The sequence below is a fragment of the Geotrypetes seraphini genome, chromosome 12, assembly GCF_902459505.1.
Source record: "Geotrypetes seraphini chromosome 12, aGeoSer1.1, whole genome shotgun sequence".
NCBI classification, from domain to species: domain Eukaryota; kingdom Metazoa; phylum Chordata; class Amphibia; order Gymnophiona; family Dermophiidae; genus Geotrypetes; species Geotrypetes seraphini.
The window spans coordinates 59,030,260-59,044,688 of NC_047095.1; the positions used below are offsets into that span (position 1 = coordinate 59,030,260).

General features: G+C 45.1%; 1 protein-coding gene across 5 annotated transcripts in view; it reads right to left on the reverse strand.

Moving 5' to 3' along the window:
- Positions 1-14,429, reverse strand: part of ZFYVE9 (zinc finger FYVE-type containing 9) — a 165,964-nt gene that overhangs the window by 57,380 nt on the left and 94,155 nt on the right. For all 5 annotated transcript variants that reach the window (XR_004536594.1, XM_033916066.1, XM_033916069.1 and 2 more), the window contains 2 exons: positions 4,458-4,682; positions 3,650-3,732 (listed from right to left, as the gene is read on the reverse strand). Coding sequence is in view for 4 of the 5 variants with exons in the window: in XM_033916066.1 (XP_033771957.1) it covers positions 3,650-3,732; positions 4,458-4,682 (308 nt within the window). In the remaining variant the exon portion in view is untranslated. The remainder of the gene's footprint in view (positions 1-3,649; positions 3,733-4,457; positions 4,683-14,429) is intronic.

Sequence of the window (14,429 nt, forward strand, 5' to 3'; positions counted from 1 at the left end):
CTACTACTACTACTATTATTATTATTATTATTATTATTATTATTAATTATTTCTAGAGCTAAAGGGAGGATCTGTGCTGACTTCCGGTTTCAGCCCCGGTTGAAGCCCTGTCTGTATATAACTACTCCACTACTGCTGAAAGTGGGCAGTTTGCTTTTTTCGCTTGTCAATCTTCCTGATGAAAACATAATTTGCTGTGCAAAAAGGGAATTTTAATAAATTTAAAGAGATATGGGAGCCATTAACAAAATATAGAAAAATAAAGTTATTATTAACAAAATATTGCAATGAGTAGATACCATTTTACATTATAGATACAATTTTAGGTAGAAGGGATGAGAGGGGGAATTTGAATTTATTAATGATTAGTTTTCTAGAAAATATTATTTATGTGATATATTTGATTGAATGTAAGATTGGAAGGGTGGGAGGGATGGGATAAAAAAATTTTATCTATTAGTATCATAAATGATAGAATTTCAAATGATGTATTCATTGACAAATGTTTTATATATATGTATTTGTTGTAAGATGAAAAATGAATAAAGATTTATAAAAAAAAAAAAAAGAAAACATAATTTTTGAAACTCGGCCTGAGTAGAGGAGTGGGACATCTTTTTTGGACAATTATATGCATTGATTTCTTTTGGACTTTGGTTTTTTTGCACGATTTTGGATTTATTTTGGATTTTGGTTCTTGTATTTTTTTTTTATATATTATTGAGTTACATTTGATATCTTCACATTGGGTCTATGTTTTGTGATCATTTTTCAATGAGACTTTTGATACTTTAAACATCTAACAATTCATCTCCGCGCTTGTTTGGAGATGCTGAACCTCTGAGACCATCCTGAGATAACATCTGGCATTCAGAGAAGTAATACTCTTATTTATAATTATAACCTGAACGCTTCCTATCATGCTGGCATATGGTTTACTGATGATTAAGTTCTGGTTGACATTAATGTCTTTTTTGAGATCTTATTATTAAGATTACATTTTATTAGCACTGGTTAGCTTTTTGGAGGTGTTCTCTAAGGACAGAATGCTGCAGTGATGGTCCTTATACTCACTGGTCTTTATTCCTAACTAGTCTTTAAGCCCGTTATATTAACGGGTGCTAGAATAGATTTGTGTGTCTGTCTTTCTTTCTGTCTCTCTCTTTCTCTCTCCTTGGCCGCTGTATATCTGTCTGTCTTTGTTTTGGTGTCTGTCTCTTTTAATCTGTCTCTGTAGCCGCCTGTCCTTCTGTGTGTGTCTTTTTTTTCTGGTTGTTCACCCTCTCCAAGGTAGGGAGAACAAGAGGGCACTCTCTAAAGTTGAAAGGGGATAGATTCCGTACAAACGTAAGGAAGTTCTTCTTCACCCAGAGAGTGGTAGAAAGCTGGAACGCTCTTCCAGAGGATGTTATATGAGAAAACACCCTCCAAGGATTCAAGACAAAGTTAGACAAGTTTTTGCTGAACAAGAACGTGCGCTGGTAGGGCTAGTCTCAGTTAGGGTGCTGGTCTTAGACCAGAGGGCCGCCACGTGAACGGACTGCTGGGCATGATGGACCACTGGTCTGACTCAGCAGTGGCAATTCTTATGTTCTCTCCTTGTCCAAAGTTTTTTTTTCTTTAAATCTGTCTCTTTAGACCCCTGTTCTTCTGTTTTAACTGTCACCTATTGTCTATCTCTTTGGCTGCTGTCTGTATTTCTTACTTTTGGTCTCTCTGTCTGTGGTTTGTTTTGGTGTTTGTCTCTTTGGCGGCTGTATGTGGGATTGTTTCTTTTTTCCTGTGTCTCCTATTATTAACCAGCATTCCCTCCCCCTCCATTTCCCTCCCCCCACCCTACTTCCCTGTGCAGCAGCAGCGTTTCCCCTACCCCCCCTTTCCCTTCCCGCGGTCTGGCCAGCTCCCTTAGTCCCTTTACGCCCCCCCTTCCCTTCCCGCGGTCCCGACAAACCTGCGACTCCAGCAGCTTCTGCAGCACTGTACACACGCTGCTTCGGGGCCTTCTACTGCCCTGATTTGCTCTGCCGCATCTCTGATGATGTCATCAGAGACGTGCCAGAGTAAATCAGTGCAGTAGAAGGCCCCAAAGCAGCGTGTGTACAGTGCTGCAGGCTGCTGGAGTGGGCAGGTTTGGAGTCAGGACCGCGGGAAGGGACTAAGTGAGCCAGGTGGATCGCAGGAAGGGAAGGGGGGATGGCAAGGGAGTAAGTGAGCCGTTCGGATCGCGGGAAGGGAAGGGGGGGCAAGGGAGTAAGTGAGCCAGTCGGATTGTGGGAAGGGAAGGGGGGGTCAGCAAGGGATTAAGTGAGCCTGAAGCCGCGAGTGTGGGGCCATTTCTGCAGCCGTGAGAGGTGAAGAGCAGGGAGGCTTTTCTGGCGTGCATGCGCACTCCTACCGCCACAGTCTGATGGATCACGGATCAGGGAAGCACGCAGTAAGAGTGTGCATGCGCGCTTAGCATTTTATTATTCCTAATGACCGGTGTGTGGGGATGCTGAGCATATTCACTTACACTTAAATATTTATCTCTATTATTATTATACATTTTTCTTTATGTTTTTATGATTATATTTGTTGATATATTTTTGAATTGTAGCATTTTTGAATTAAGTATTTGAGTTTGAATGCTGAGCTGATCTTTATATTCCCCATCAGCTACATAATCCACTCCAGACATTAAAAACTGGAGATCCCTCTTGTCAATAGTCTCCGGATCATGGCACAATTTGGGAGTCAAAAAATGCTCAATAAGGATTTTAAAGGTTAAGGACCCTTGAGACAGCCCCAGAACCCTTTAATTTAATCAAATTTAAACTCACCCCGATGTCTCCCATAAGCAGTACTAGTCTGTTCTTACAGAACTGCCATGTGCTTTCTATCCGGCTGGTAAATGGAGTAGAATTTCTGCCTCTGACAAGCAAAAAGTGAATCCAGTGGCTTGTTTCTTCCAGCTGCAAGCCTCCAAGCAGCTAGCCCAACACCCTCATCCCATATGCTCCCACACGATTCTTTAGGGAGAGGGACACAACCAATCAACATCAAGCCTCCTGATCAGTTACAGGGTCCAATCAATCTGTGCTCAAGCACCTGAACTCCATGGGCGAATAACACTCCTGAGCTTCCAAATGTTAGGGCAGACCAGCCAGGCAGGTTCCTTATCAGAAGAGTGGACCTCCCAACTACAGACCACCTAGTCTGAATCCTCTCCCAGGCAGAGCTGTCCCAGGATCACTGGGAACCACTTAACAAGACACATACACAAAAAAATCTAGTGCAAGGCTAATGAAAAGACACTGTTTCAACTCGCTTTAAACCCGAGGAGAGAAGGCCCTGCCCAGGGAGACAAGGAGGTAGAGCTGTGAAAAATGATTGATGCCTTCTGCAAGAAACTTGCAAGTGGGGACGCATAACCCAGCCATAAGGAACCGGATGCTGTTTGCACAGGAAGAAGATATTTAAATGTAATTTTTGGACTTCGCTTGCATTTAAAGTGATTCTCTAACAGACAGAGATTAAGTATAAATGCTACCTATATGCACATACATACATAAAAGGAATGAGTTATATCCAAATAAAATATTGTAGTCCACTAATTCTCCAAGTCCTTCCTCCCTACAAAAGACAAAAGAATCAAAGGAAAAAGGCTCACTGCAAGAAGGTTCATAATTGTGTGTCCAGTCTCTCCAAACAATGGCTTCCGAAACCGGACACTGAACAGTGGACAAGGGTAAACTAGAAAAAGAAAAGAAAGAAACCAGCCTTCAGTAAGTTTATTGAACAAGTGGCAAATAGGTCTCATCACCTAGAAAGGTCCTGGCACATTACATCACACCAAAAAGGGAGCCCAAGGGGGCCTCAACGACGAGACAATCAAGGCACAACAAAGGAGTCGTGAGGATGAGATGCCAATAATTCAACCACGGGTGTAAAGTTGATAGTAGCACTGCGAGTCTTTGAGTCCTTGCAGTGCTACTATCATTAAAGTGAACTTTGAACTTTACACCCTTGGCTGAATTATTGACATCTCATCCTCACGACTCCTTTGTTGTACATTACATCACATACATACATAAACAAAAATAAGGAAGAAAGAAATAATGGGCACAACAAAACCAGACTTTCCATAAATATTAACCAATTTTGTGTCACTGCACCTATTACAATCTGCTTGCTTTACATGGATATTTTTCTGTTCTTTGTCATGCCATACTGACCTCAAGAGGGCATTCTCACCGCATTAATAGTAGAAAGGATAATACTGGCACTGGAGGATGGTAAATTAAAAGTCTTAAAAGGTCTTTCCGTGTATAGGGTGTTGTTTCCTTCCTTGGGCTTTACCTATTTACACTGGAGGTCACCAACTTAGCAGTCAGTAATTACCAGCATGTCAACTCAACCATACAACTGCCTTTCCCTACAGACCCCCAGCAGGTGTGTGGAGAACACATATTACTCACGTCTGTATTCAGCTCCAAGTCTCAGCATTAGCCGAATGGGAAACACTTTGGCCCAGGGAGTCTCCCACTTCTGGATGAGAATGCCAAAGAGGTAGGGAGCACTGGGCAGCACTAGATCTTGCAGAGACTGATACGTAGGGGTAACGTAAAGGAAGCCACCGTGCTCTTTACTACCGAGAAAACTCTGGTTGAGAAAGGAGTGACCCAAGTTGCCCACCACATTGCCTGGAACAGAAAAAGATGGCATTTAGTGACAATAAGATACAACATAATTCAACTCAAACTACTACTGAAAAAGGTGCAAGCAAAAACCAGACAAACAAGTTTCCCTGAAGAACATGCAGTGAAACTATTTTTAGGTTTATATCCTTATTTACTTTTATTATTCATTTGAGCAATATTCATTTGAGCAAAAGGATATTTTTTTTTTTTTAATAATTCTTTATTCGTTTTCAAATTGAACAGCAAGTGCACAAAAGAATATATTATACAAATTATACCACAATAGCACATTAATATCTATCACATAAAAATCTAGTGATGCAATAACCCCCCCCAACCACCCATCCTTCATCACATTTTCACCAGAAATGTACACATATTATATAGCATATTATAACATATTATGTAAAATTATTTCTAACTCCCTCCCCCCTTTAGTGTGCTAAATAAGAAAAAGAAAAGGAGAAGAGAAGAACTGATGACTATTCACCACAATATTTTGCCAATGGCCCCTATATTTTTATAAAGTTAGTATATGTCCCTCTTTGTATTGCTATTGCTCGTTCCATTTTAAATATATGGCATAAAGAATTCCACCAAAAAGTGTAACTAAGGTTTCTGTGATTTTTCCAATTATTGGTTATATGTTGGATGGCAACCACTGTCATAACTAATAAAAAGCTTGTTGTTATATGACATTTGACTCTTTTTTCTTATCATCATGCCAAATAACACTGTATCTATCGTAAGAAAGTGCAACATGATTTTCCAATAATAAGTTTACTTGAGACCAGATTGAATTCCAAAATATCTTAACAATAATAAAGTAGATGATCTAATGAGCAAAAGGATAAAGTCATATGGAATAATAGGGGGTTAAGACAAATGGGGGAATTTTCAAACTGCCCATAAAGAGACAAAAAGTTGACAAACTCTTTACCAGCATTCCTTTCACTAATTACTTAAGTGAGTGTACACTGCAACAATTTTCAGGTAGTATAAAGTAAGCAGGGTTACTTGCACCTGATTATGCATCCAGTATTTGTCAGAACCTTTAGTGGTACAGTATGTTAACATTCAGGACTAAACTCACGTACCTGGGAGAGCTTAGAAGTGGTTTTTCATAAGCAGGCACCTGCATCTGATGTTGGAAGATGACCCACCGTGAATGCTACTTAAGGACACCTTTTTTTAATTTCAGGTTTCCTTTATTATGTTGATATTTTTAATTATCCCAGGACAAGCAGGCAGGTATTCTCACTAGTGGGTGATGTCATCCGACAGAGCCCCGACACGGACATCTTGAAAGCATGTCTTGCTTGAAGAAACTTAGAAGTTTCGAGATGCCCGCACCGCGCATGCGCCAGTGCCTTCCCGCCCGATGTACCGGGCGTGTCTCCTCAGTTCTTTTCTTTCCGCGGAGCTGAGAAGTTTGTACTTCATTCTGCGCTGACTGAAATTCAGTTTTTGCCTTCTTTACCCGCGTTTCTGTTTATTTCTTTGACTTTATTTCAATTTGACTTTATTTTTCTAAAAAAAAAAAAAAAAACTTAAAATTATTTCTTCCGGCGGTTCGGCCGGGCCGGCCTCGTGGCTGCGGCCTAGCGGCTTCGACCTTGCAGCGTCGATTTTCCGGCCTATGTCCCGACCAATCACCGGTTTTAAAAAGTGCAGCAAGTGCCAGCGTGCGATTTCGCTGACGGACCCACACCGACGCTGCCTTCAGTGTCTTGGTCCGGAACACGTTCCGAAATCGTGCCGGCCTTGTTCCACGCTCACTGCGCGCTCGTTTAAGCGGCGCTGCTTGCTCTGGGAGTCGATGTTCAAGATGGAGACTGCCAAGGACATCTCTGCTACTGCGGCTGTTGAGGTTTCGCCGGTCCGTTCGAAACCTGCATCGACGACTCCTGCATCGAGCATCGTGAAGCCCGCATCGTTCGCACCGGCTTCAGCATCGAGTTCAGCATCGGCGCCTGCCTCCGTCTCCTCGGTTCAGGTACCGCCTTCCACTATCCCTCCTGTGGTCATCAAAGTGCCTAAAGCTAGCAAGCAGAAGCACTTGGCCACGAAGGAACGCGAAGACCATGCAGGAGGACCCCCTTTCGGTGCGGATCCCTCCATATCGGCTTCGCTTCGTTCCCTGCTAGAAGCTCAGTTTGTCGAGCTTATGCGCACTATGGGACCCCGGCTTATCGCCAACATTCACGGTGAGCTTCCGACCCCGGTTTCAGAGGGCGGTCCGCCCCCTCCCCCTCCTCCTCGTCGTTCGATCTCTCTGCTCGACGAGGGGGATCGGCGGAGGGCGGCGGAATCCTCCAGGAGGGCTTCCCTTCCTGAGATGCCACCTTTGGAGCCCATCACACCTCCACGCCAACAGGGTGCTAGGGCAGCTCCTGATAATCGTAGTCCTGGGCATACTGCATCGCAGGAGGAGTTCTTCCGCACTCCATACCAGACCTGGGTGGCGCTGCGTGAATCCGCATCTCTGCAACCTCTACGATCCACTGCATCGAGCCCTATCCATTCCTTTGAGGCTTCAAAGGACCAATCGATGCATAGAAGATCTCGTTCTCCGTCCCGTCACCGGGAGGGGCATCGATCTCGGCACTCTTCTCGGCACTCCTCACGTCATTCGGAGGTGTCTCCGCAGAAGAAGATGCAGCGTTTGGGATACTCCTCGTCGGATGTGTCCCAGCCGGAGGGGCCGGAGTATGAGGAACCATCTGCCTCCTATTCTCCCTGCCGATCTCAGCTCTCCCTGGACCCGGAGGCTTCCACGTCTTCTAGCCCGTCTCGTCGGCCGGCCTTGGCAGACCAACTGTCTTTCTCATCCTTTCTCCGACAGATAATAATAATAATAATAATAACTTTATTTTTCTATACCACCATAGTCAGGTGACTTCTAGGCGGTTCACACTGTAAGAAGGCTGGACATTCAGAGAGTAACAAGGTCACAATACAATACAATAAGTCAACATACAATACAAGACAAAACAATACAATACAATACAATACAATACAATGAGTGTATTCAACACAGTACAATATAATACGAGTCTAAATATAATACAATACAATAAGTCTAAAGACAACACCATACATAAGTCTAATACAGTATCGTACAATGAGTCTAAATATAATACAATAGTGAAGAGGGGAAAGTTACAGATTGGGGTTCAATGGGTAATGAGTAACTGAGTATTTCTTTAGAACTTCCATTTGAATTGGAGTACTATGGATAGCGAATATCTGAGTACATGAGGGGCATCTTGAGAAAGAAAGAAAGGCGTTTAAAGGGAGGGGAGTCCTAGTGCGGGAGGGGACGATTTTAGTCCGTGAATTTTTCGAACAGGGCGGTTTTGATCGATTTGCGGAATGCACTGTAAGACAGGTTGGGTTCGTTTATGTAGTTTTTCAGCCAAACTTGCTGTCTGTTCGCTTGGAACTTAAAGGTTCTATCCAGGAATGATTTGTATCTGCAGCCCGTAATCTTTGGGTATGCAAATATGTTTTTGTTTCTGGTCGCTCGTGTGGGGTTGTGTAGGATGAAGTGAGTTTGTAGGTATGAAGGTGCTAGTCCCCAGACTTGCTTGAAACAGGTGCAAGCAAATTTGAATAGTATTCGCGCTTCAATTGGAAGCCAGTGCAGCTTTTTATAGTAGGGGCTGATATGGTCGTTTTTTCTTAGTCCGAAGATTAGTCGAACGGCGGTGTTTTGTATTAATCTCAGTTTTTTTATTGTTTTTTGTGGGATGCCCAGGTAGATGATGTTGCAGTAGTCAAGAATGGATAAGATCAGTGCCTGTACCAGTAACCTGAATGATGTTGGGTCAAAGTATTTTTTTATGGTCCTTAGTTTCCATAGCGTGTAAAAACATTTTTTCACTAGTGAGTTTGTGTGGTCAGTCATAGTTAGGTGTGTGTCTAGGGTGATACCAAGTATTTTTATGTTATTAGAAATTGGGTATTCGTGATTGTTTATTTTTATCGATGTTCTCGTAATTTTGTCATTAGGACTAGCCAGAAAGACTTTTGTTTTTTCTGCGTTTAATTTTAGTTTGAAATTGGTGGTCCATTTATCGATTTCGGTCATTACGTTTGAGAGATTGTCTACAATTTCTTTTGTGATGTCATTTAAGGGGATTAGGATGGATATGTCGTCTGCGTAAATGTAGTGTATTAAGTTTAGTTTTTGTAGGAGGTGGCCTAAGGAGGCGATATAGATGTTGAAAAGTGTGGGCGATAGGGGGGAACCTTGAGGCACGCCTGATGGGTTTTTCCATGGTTTGGAATAATTTCCATTGCTGATTACTCGGTAGGATCTGTTTGATAGAAATTCTTGGAACCATTTCTTTGCCTTTTGGCGGATGACTTGGATGTGACTTTGGACACTGGGTCCAAATATTCTAAAGAGTATTTGGACACCATGCATTTACCTCACCCTCCGGCGGAGACACTTCGGCTTCCTCTACACAAGCTGCTGGACCAGACTTTCATGCGCTGTTTTGAGACACCGTATTCCTTACCTGCAGTTCCCAGTAAACTGGATGCTCGATACCGCATCGTTCACCACAAGGGGTTTGAGGGAGCTCAACTTTCTCATCAGTCCCTTCTAGTCGAGTCCTCTCTCAAACGTTCTCATCCCTCCCAAGTCTATGCTTCCGTGCCTCCGGGCAGAGAGGGGAGAACGATGGATAAGTTTGGTAGACGTATCTATCAGAACTCGATGGTGGCGACTCGAGTACTCAACTACAACTTTTTCTTCTCTTCATACTTGGATTTTTTCTTGCCGGTGCTCCGCAAGTTCATTCCTTTCATCGATGCTCAGGCTCGTTTCCAGTTTGAAGAGGTGGTGGCGACCCTGTCCCAATTACGCCTTCAACTGATGCAATCCTCCTACGATGCCTTTGAGCTCTCAGCTCGAGCTGCGGCATGTTCGGTTGCCATGCGTCGCCTGGCATGGCTTCGAACCATCGATATGGATCCGAACCTCCAAGACAGACTTGCAAATGTTCCTTGTGCAGGAGCGGATCTATTTGATGAGTCTATCGAAACTGTTACTAAAAAGCTGTCGGACCATGAAAAGTCTTTTCAGTCTATTCTACGTCCTAAACCGAAGCCTCAGCAGTCTCATCCATCTAGACCGCATCAAATTTACCAGCGGCGTTATCAACCGAGGCAGACTCCTCCTGCGAGACAGCCTGCGAAGAGACAGCCTCCGCAAAAGATTCAGCAGAAGCCTCAGATGCCGGCTGCACCCAAGGCTACTCAGCCTTTTTGACTCTCTTCCAGGGAGCATAACCGACGTTCTGTCTTCCCCTGTTTTTCCCATAGGGGGTCGTCTCCATCATTTTTATCATCGATGGGAGTCAATCACCACAGACCTTTGGGTCCTTACCATCGTAAGAGAGGGATACTCTCTTCATTTCCACCGGGTCCCCCCGGACCACCCTCCAAGAGAGTATCCTTCCAACTTAACGCAGACCGCCCTTCTTCTCCAGGAGGCTCAGGCCTTGCTTCGGCTTCGGGCTGTCGAGCCAGTCCCGTTAGATCAGCAGAACCAAGGGTTTTACTCCCGATATTTCCTGGTTCCGAAGAAGACGGGCGATCTGCGGCCCATTTTGGACCTTCGAGTCCTCAACAAGTTTTTGGTCAGGGAGCGGTTCCGTATGCTGACCCTTGCCTCTCTCTATCCCCTCCTCGAGCAGAATGATTGGTTATGCTCTCTGGACCTCAAGGAGGCCTACACTCACATCCCGATTCATCCGGCCTCCCGCAAGTTCCTCAGATTTCGGGTGGGACATCTACATCTGCAGTATCGAGTGCTTCCATTTGGCCTTTCCTCTTCGCCCAGAGTCTTCACGAAGTGTCTGGTGGTGGTGGCCGCTGCACTCCGGAACATGGGTCTCCAGGTGTTTCCATACCTCGACGACTGGCTCATCAAGGCCCCGTCGGCCCCAGAGGTCATTTCGGCGACCTTGACTACAATTTGTTTTCTGCAGAACTTGGGCTTCGAGATCAACTTTCCCAAGTCACATCTTCAGCCCACCCAGACTCTCCCCTTCATCGGGGCGGTCCTGGATACCATCCAACTTCGAGCGTTCCTTCCTCCTCAGCGCATGGATGCTCTTCTTCTACTCTGCCAGTCGGTGTCTTCTCGCCCGTCCATCTCAGCGAGACACATGATGGTCCTCTTGGGTCACATGGCATCCACAGTTCATGTGACGCCTTTTGCCAGACTACATCTCAGAATTCCTCAATGGACCTTGGCATCTCAGTGGACTCAGGTGTCCGACCCATTGTCCCGCCACATTGTAGTCACTCCTGCTCTACGGCAATCTCTTCTCTGGTGGATGACCTCTTCGAATCTATCCAGAGGTTTGCTGTTTCACTCTCCTCCCCACCAGAAAGTTCTCACGACCGATTCATCGAACTATGCATGGGGAGCTCATCTGGATGGTCTTCGCACTCAGGGGTTCTGGACCAGTGCGGAACGACTCCATCAAATCAATCTTCTGGAGCTCAGAGCCATCTTCAATGCTCTTCAGGCTTTTCAACATCTGCTTCACGACATGGTGGTCCTAATTCGCACCGACAATCAGGTCGCCATGTATTATGTAAACAAGCAAGGGGGCACGGGCTCGGCCTCCCTCTGCCAGGAAGCTCTTCGAGTCTGGGATTGGGCGGTCCGCCACAACACCTTCCTCAGGGCTGTCTACATTCAGGGGAAGGACAATGTCTTGGCAGACAAATTGAGTCGTCTTCTCCAACCTCACGAATGGACGCTCAATTCCAAACCCCTTCATCAGATATTTGCACAGTGGGGGACACCTCAGATAGACCTCTTTGCAGCCCCCCACAACTTCAAGCTGCCTCAGTTTTGCTCCAGGATCTACACTCCTCTCCGCCTCGAGGCAGACGCTTTTCTGCTGGGTTGGGGGAATCGCTTCCTATATGCGTTTCCTCCTTTTCCTCTCATTCAGAAGACTCTGGTCAAGTTGAGAACAGACCATGCCACCATGATTCTGATTGCTCCTCGGTGGCCCAGACAACCCTGGTTCTCCCTTCTACTTCAACTCAGCAGCAGGGAGCCCATACTTCTTCCAGTGTTTCCTTCACTACTCACTCAACATCAAGGTTCACTACTTCATCCCAATCTGCAGTCCCTCCACCTGACAGCTTGGTTCCTTTCAACATAACTCCTCACCAGTTTTCTCAAGCAGTGAGGGAGGTCTTGGAGGCTTCCAGGAAGCCTGCTACTCGACAATGCTACTCCCAAAAATGGACTAGATTCTCCTCCTGGTGTATTTCCAATGCCACGGAACCTCAACGAGCTTCCCTTTCTTCTGTATTGGACTACCTTCTACACCTATCTCAGTCTGGTCTCAAGTCTACCTCCATACGAGTCCACCTGAGTGCTATTGCGGCTTTCCATCAGCCTCTACAGGGGAAACCTTTGTCTGCTCATCCTGTGGTTTCCAGATTTATGAAAGGTCTTTTTCATGTCAACCCTCCTATCAAACCTCCTCCTGTGGTTTGGGATCTCAATGTTGTCCTGTCTCATCTCATGAAGCCTCCGTTTGAACCTCTCAACAAGGCTCCACTTAAGTATCTCACCTGGAAGGTGGTTTTTCTGGTGGCCCTCACGTCTGCTCGCCGCGTCAGTGAGCTTCAGGCCCTAGTGGCGGATCCACCGTTCACTGTATTCCATCATGACAAGGTGGTTCTTCGTACTCATCCGAAATTCCTGCCTAAAGTGGTCTCTGAATTTCACATCAACCAATCCATCGTGCTTCCAGTGTTCTTTCCAAAGCCTCATTCTCATCCTGGGGAAGCTGCTTTGCACACTCTGGACTGTAAACGTGCTTTAGCTTTCTACTTGGATCGCACAAAGCCTCACAGAACTGCTCCTCAACTTTTCGTCTCCTTTGATCCAAACAAGTTGGGACGACCTGTATCGAAGCGCACCATCTCTAACTGGATGGCGGCTTGTATCTCTTCCTGCTATGCCCAGGCTGGATTATCCCTTCCCTGTAAGGTCACAGCCCATAAGGTCAGAGCAATAGCAGCCTCTGTAGCCTTCCTCAGATCGACACCGATTGAGGAGATTTGTAAGGCTGCCACTTGGTCCTCGGTTCATACATTCACCTCTCATTATTGTCTGGACACTTTTTCCAGACGGGATGGACAGTTTGGCCAAACAGTGTTACAAAATTTATTCTCTTGAAATTGCCAACTCTCCCACCATCCCATTGGGGTTAGCTTGGAGGTCACCCACTAGTGAGAATACCTGCCTGCTTGTCCTGGGATAAAGCAATGTTACTTACCGTAACAGTTGTTATCCAGGGACAGCAGGCAGCTATTCTCACGTCCCACCCACCTCCCCTGGGTTGGCTTCTCAGGCTAGCTACCTGAACTGAGGAGACACGCCCGGTACATCGGGCGGGAAGGCACTGGCGCATGCGCGGTGCGGGCATCTCGAAACTTCTAAGTTTCTTCAAGCAAGACATGCTTTCAAGATGTCCGTGTCGGGGCTCTGTCGGATGACATCACCCACTAGTGAGAATAGCTGCCTGCTGTCCCTGGATAACAACTGTTACGGTAAGTAACATTGCTTTATGGAAAATCAATTTTCAAAACGATTTCCACAGACAAAAAAAACCCCATTTTTAATTGCCCAGCACTGTATAAGCCTTGTTCAAGAACCGTTGCATGCCCCATCCCAAACACCCATATAAGCTAGGTTCATTAAAATGCTGTCAGCGCTCCATCTCTTTGGAATAATATTCCGGTCTACTTACGGGAAGAATCAACTCTTCACCATTTAAAACAAAATTAAACACATTTCTTTTTCTTGATGCTTTCGAGATCTAAATGCCCTTTTTAGGGCTACATAGTTTTATTCTACTTTTAGATACCCTCTCTTTTCTTCTTTCCCTATATGTTCTCTTTCTTACTTGATAAATTGTAGTTCTATCCATCTTCCCTTTTTTGTTCCTGTTTGTTTTTGTATTGTTTTTAAATAATGATTATTGTTTTAAAGGTTGTATAGTTACCCCATATATGTTTTTAACATAATGCTCACCGCCTAGAATAATAATAATAATCTAATCTAATCTAATCTAAATCTTGGGTTTATATACCGCATCATCTCCAACAGGTGGAGCTCGACACGGTTTACATGGTTAGGAAGCAGCGGAACTCCAGTGGGTTTATAAAAGTAAGTAAGAGAGAGGTTAGGTGTGATAATAATAGGGAGGGGACGGGTTACGTTTTGGAGAAGAGCCAAGTCTTCAGAAGCTTACGGAATGGTAGAAGGGGGCTCAAGTTGCGGAGAGGGGAAGGGAGACTATTCCAGAGCTGAGCGATTCTGAAGTGGAGGGAGGACCCGAGTTTACTGACGAGGGAGATACCCTTTGAGGAGGGGAAGGATAGTTTTAATTTTTGCATGGATCTGGTGGAGAATGGATTTGAGGAATTCCAGGATAGAGGAATAAGAGGTGGAAGGATGCCGTGGAGCATCTTGAAGGTTAAGCAGGCACATTTAAAATGGACCCTGGAGATGACAGGAAGCCAGTGCAGCTTGGACAGGAGTGGAGAGGCATGGTCAAATTTGCTTTTTGAGAAGATAAGTTTGGCCGCGGTGTTCTGGATTAGTTGGAGTCTGTGGAGGCTTTTCTTTGTTAAGCTAAGGTAGATGGAATTGCAATAGTCCAATCTGGAGAGGATGATGGACTGTACGAGCACGGC